Source organism: Geospiza fortis, unplaced genomic scaffold (genome assembly GCF_000277835.1).
Source record: "Geospiza fortis unplaced genomic scaffold, GeoFor_1.0 scaffold396, whole genome shotgun sequence".
Classification (NCBI taxonomy): domain Eukaryota; kingdom Metazoa; phylum Chordata; class Aves; order Passeriformes; family Thraupidae; genus Geospiza; species Geospiza fortis.
Window position 1 is genome coordinate 1,499,845 of NW_005054345.1, and position 5,393 is coordinate 1,505,237.

Consider the following 5,393-nt stretch of genomic DNA (forward strand, 5'->3'; position numbering starts at 1 on the left):
CACAGGAAAATGTAATGTCAGAAAACAACACCAAGATTATGGAAGTTAAGTGTGGCAGAACAAGCCACAGGAAAAACAGAATAGGTAAGACTATATTATATTGTACTAAAGGTGAGGAGACAATATTCAACTTGCACAACTGAAATTATGCCAGTCTCTAAGTTCATGGTTACAACCTCAGCATCTGTCTAATAGATGATGTAACAATGTGTTGATCTTAGATGTCTTTTCCAACTTTAATGTTTCCATAATTGTCTAATGGATCCATTATTTGTCAGCATATTCACAGAAATGTGAGTGATTCAAACAATGATGAGGAGGTTTCTCAGTTGAATGCAGGATTTCTCGTTGTTGCACGGCCATTAATGGCAGACAGGACCAATGCCTACAAGTTACGGTGATCAATTCTCATTTTTTTTCCTATGAAAATGTTAAGACAGGTGAAAGTCATGATTTGGTTTCTTAAGCACCATATTTTTATCATGCAATCTGAAAGAGTTAGCTGTTCCTGTAACACTTAACACTCGTACACAAAGTGTGAGAGGTTTGATACAACAGAGAAGAGTTACCTGAATTCCCCACAGTGCCATTGTTCACCAGTGAGTTTGGAGTCACAGGATTGTGCCAGTGTCCCTCATGAGAAGTGCTGGGGATTCCCATGGGCCTGGCAGCAGGCTGTGCAAAGATGATACTGGGATCATTCAAGCTTACACTGCTCTGGTTATTTGTGGTGCTGCTGCTGCCAGATCTCATAGAAAATGGAACATTTGTAGAATGAGGAGGGTTACCCGGTGCAGAGTGAATAACAGGCCCATGAATAGGCCAAGAAGTGTTGGGAAGCTGAATTTGGTGGTGATGGTGCATCTGAAGTAGTCCCAGGTTATGCAAGGTGGAATACTGACCTGGGGGAGATTGGGGAAAGTTAAACAAAGGCAGCTGGACCTGATGGGCTGGCTGTGCACCCTGCTGTGGCTGAGGAACGTGCTTAGACTGGGATATTGACTGTGGCTGAGTCTGGTTAATGGAGGCTGGCTGAGAGGAATTCTGTGGGAATTGCTGAGGTTGTGGAGAGTAAGATGACTGATGCGAATCAGACTGGAGGAAAAAAAAAAGTTATGTATTTCTGATTAGTTCACTGGCTATTTAATGGTGTTTTCTTTAATAAGCACCCACTGTATTAGACTATTTATAAAACAGCAAAGCACTCCCCAGCAACACCCCAAGCACTGCACCCAAGTTCCTGTTGGCTTCAGTAAGTGCAGTTCAACTGACACTGACTTCCACCAACAGATGATTTGGTCTGTTAATGTGGCACATCCCACCATCAGAAACACCATTCTGAGTGAGTATTAGTCCCAAGCTCTTCATTAGACTCCTCACACACTTGTTTCTGATCTTTAACCAGTGTCTTTCCTACCCTACTTATGTACAGCCCAGTATCTCATTAACTAATTGCCTTACTACTAAATAGAGTGGTTCTTATTACTGCAGAGTTTTTTAAGTAATTCCAAAGTAAGCTCCTAATATTTCTTTCATTTTTAAAAATCTGTTAAACAAGAAATGCAAATTCCAAAAACCCAGTTTCAGCCTTCATATCCTGGTGTTAGACCATGGCTAAAGGCACAGTAATAGCAATTATTACAGCCTTTGCAGAGCTCTTCCAAAGCTTTCCCTTTCACCAGCAACAGACACAGGCATGAGGCTATTTTATCTGTTTGGAATTGCAACTGAACAGAGAAGCATTTCAAGAAATTGAGTGGCTGGAAAAAGAGCTACTCAGTTTATATGCCAACACTTAATGCCAGTATCTGGATTCCCCGGTCTGGTTTTAAGCACTGAGACAAGATGCTGATGGAATAAGTGTCTCCAGAGACATTCAAATGAGACGGGTACCTAAAGCAGAGAGGAGAACCTGAATCTCAGATCTTATTTTCCCCCTGAGACTGACTCCTCTCTCCACAGACTACAGCAGCCAGCCAAGCTCCAAGAGCCTCAGCTGCTGTTGAACACCTGGAGTTAAAGGTCTCTCCAGCTTGTCACTATCCCTGACGGCTCACCTGTCCATTTAAACTGGCAGTCACTTGTCTCCAATAAGCAGAGGTGTCTGCAGGACTGCCCATGCCAGAGCAGCAGCTGTGTGTCTGTGCCTGGGCAAAAGCTGGAGCCCAGAAGCTGGGATTGCTCCCTGCTGCTATTCCAACTGTGCCAGTATGAGTACCCCCTATACCTTTCTATCAAACCAGGAAGAGAAGGTAAAACCTGGGATTTGAAAGATGATCACTAATTTAACAGTTTAAATGTCATAAAAATAAAGCACTTGTATTCAAACATTCCTGCAAATATTAACCCATCAGAAGCATGCATTGAATGTGCCAGCAGCAGGTCAGGAGGCATAATACACTCCAGCCTCTTGATCTGCTTCCCACTCTCTCCCTCTTACTCCACCAATATTCCCCCTTCCCATTCTTCACCAATTCCTGGACAGAATATATTCACCAAGAAATCCTGGCCAAATGACAACCATGCACCACACAGAGAGTCCATGACATCCAGGTGACACAAGAACGAGCACATGATGTGTTTGCCTCTGAGTGCACCCACACATCCAGCTTCAATTCCTCAGGCAGAAATATAAGGCTCCTAAAAAATATACTCTTGTGGCATTTTCAGCCCTTCACTTGGATTAGGGTTGTATCAGTCCCTCTTTAGCAGCACACTGTAAGTCATAAAATCTCCATTACTGGAGCCAGCATTCCAATAAGTGCTTGCTGATCAGTTAGCAAAGTAGCAAACTGAGCAAAGAGCATTAGTGATCAGCAGCCTTGATTACTGTATTTACTTACTTGCCAGCTTCATTAGCAGGCACATACTTCTCAGACTAACAGCTTAAAATAAATTAATTTCTGCTCTACTGTCTGCTCCAAAAATATTAAATGCCAGCAGTTGTATTGGCACAAATACCCTCTGCTCCCCATCTCCACTCAGAAGATTAAACATATTTTATGCAGCTCTATGGAGACTTGAAAAAATTCTAGCACAAAACTGTCAAAAATTTCCCTATTGTTCTGCTTGTGCTTCTAGTGTGCTCTGGCAGACTTTTCATTGAAGTATGACTCAATGTGTCTGTGTGCTGTGTCTGCACATGACAGTCCCTTAAGACAGATCTCTCAAACCACAAAAAGTCATGGTTATCACTAACCTAAGTCTCCAGCATATTAACAATGAGCTATACTTTACCTCCCTTAGTGACTCCAGAACACTGCCAGAAGAATGCGAATTTGAAAGGCATCCTAGCTTAACCTGCCCTTTCAAAATCACAAGGTTCTCTCACCTCAAACTTGACTATGAAGTTTCCATACTGAAAAACCATAAATGCTCCCCAAGACGCAGTACACCGTAAATCAAAGCTCCACTAACTGGCACAGTGCAACGTTGTCATTATCAAGTCCAAAATCTGTTGAGAAAAACCCTGCAAACCTGTTCCCAGCAAGGCAGCTTTGCTGCAGCTTTGCTCCCTGCAGTCCCTCCCAGCACTTACACATTCTGATGACTGCCTGGTGCGCAGGGGTCGCTCCACCTGCTGCTGGCCCACAGCCACCAGCTGGGAATTCACCATGCTCCGGACCAGCTGCGTGCCTGATCGAGGAACACAAGTGTTAATAAAACCCACAGGGTGACAGAATAATGAGCAGAACTGGGAGTCAGCAATACCTTAACTCTCATGTGACACACAGGAGGTAAATCACTTTCACCTCTCTTCTCCTTTAAGTGGAAACTTTCCCCTCTACTGGCACCAGACAACCTTAATAGGCATAGGAGCTAAACACAAAGTCTATTTTTGAGTAAAAAAAAGTCTAGCAGGAACAAGGCTCACCTTGCCATCAGGGTGGAGCTCTGCTTTATATAGGTTTCCATATTACTGCTCTAAGCAGTGGCATTTTAAATAGCAATAGTGACAGCAGAAACTTTTAGGCAAAGAAAGTAAACTAAAAAAAAGACTAAAGGATAACAGAACACAGAAGCATGGTTCTTTTGAAGTTCACTTATGAATGCTTCTTCTACTTTTTCAACTACCAGAGGCAGCCAAAGGCCTAATTTGAAAAAGTTTGCAATTAATCTTCTCTAAGTACTATCAGTAATTTGAAAGTTGGATTTAGCCTAATTCATCTGTATGCTTTTTTTTGAAGTGCTACTGAAAGAGTGCTGATTTTTGCTGAAAATACATTTACTTACCTCTCACAGATGATGGAGAGTTAGCTAACATTTGAGAAACATTTGGAAGAGGAAATGCATTCAATTATTATTATTACTATTGTTACTATTATTACTATTACTACTTTGAAATGCACCTATTGTGAGTGGAAGACTAAAAATGCAATAATGCAATACTCTGAAGTACACTGCATTTTACTGCTGAGTACATTTTTATCATCCATGCAAAGACTGTACTTCAGGAGACAAGCAACACAGACTAAAGCTGTATTTTCAGTGACTGAAACATTATTTGCAGGATTATTTTTTGAAGATAATTATCAAGTCTGTACAGAAACCTAAGAAAAGGGATCTCAGAGCTTTCAAATTATCCTAAGACATAAACTAACTTACCTGGCACACTATTATTTCTCTGACGGGTTTGTTTGAATTCAGGACAATCTCTCCTAACATGACCCACATCCCCACAGATGAAACATCTTTTCTCTCTTGTTTCTCTGTCATCTTCTTTCACCTCTTTTTCATCATCTTTCTCATTCTCCTTTTTCTTCAACCTGAACAATAATTTTTATTAGCAATATCACAAAACCACACACAAAGACAAAATCTCTGTAGAGCTGCTGTACTGGGAATGGTTACATAACCAACAGCTGTACCAGAATACAAATACCTCAGGAATCCCAAATAACACTTTCAGATTCTGGGCTGGTTAACAGCCTGTATACACTTAATGAAGTTAGAATCTCCCCAGGCTTGTCCAAAAGCTGTCTGACTGTATTAGGGCAGAACTAAGCCTGCAGTTAAGCAGGCTCAGCCTGCCAGGTAGCTGGGGAGCAGTTCTATGCAGCAATCCCACTGCAGAGTCAGAATATACCCAAAACAAGTGAGCTGCACCTCCTTCATCCAATCTCCCCCTCACTGGACAGGACACATTTCTCTGTCACTGTCTGAGCTCAGACAGGACGTGCAACAAAGCACTGAGGCACTTTCTAACACTCAGCTCTAAAACAGCAGGAGAGCTAGTGATCAGGAACCAAGACAAGAAGTAAAGGTCTTTTTCCACAAGGTATCTGCAGGATTGTTGAATAATAATATTATTATGTGAGCTGTATATACAATCTGAGAGATATTATGTGTGGCCGTGCTGTAGTAGCAGTCTGTGTGAATAGCAGATCACAACT

At 41.8% G+C, this 5,393-nt stretch overlaps 1 protein-coding gene across 2 annotated transcripts in view; it reads right to left on the bottom strand.

Annotated features, from left to right (window-relative positions):
* TUT4 (terminal uridylyl transferase 4) overlaps window positions 1-5,393 on the bottom strand; it is a 36,181-nt gene that overhangs the window by 3,451 nt on the left and 27,337 nt on the right. For both annotated transcript variants that reach the window (XM_014307832.2, XM_031058577.1), the window contains exons 25-27: window positions 4,606-4,766; window positions 3,539-3,636; window positions 570-1,095 (exon numbers count right to left, since the gene is read on the bottom strand). In XM_014307832.2, coding sequence (XP_014163307.1) covers window positions 570-1,095; window positions 3,539-3,636; window positions 4,606-4,766 — 785 coding nt within the window. The remainder of the gene's footprint in view (window positions 1-569; window positions 1,096-3,538; window positions 3,637-4,605; window positions 4,767-5,393) is intronic.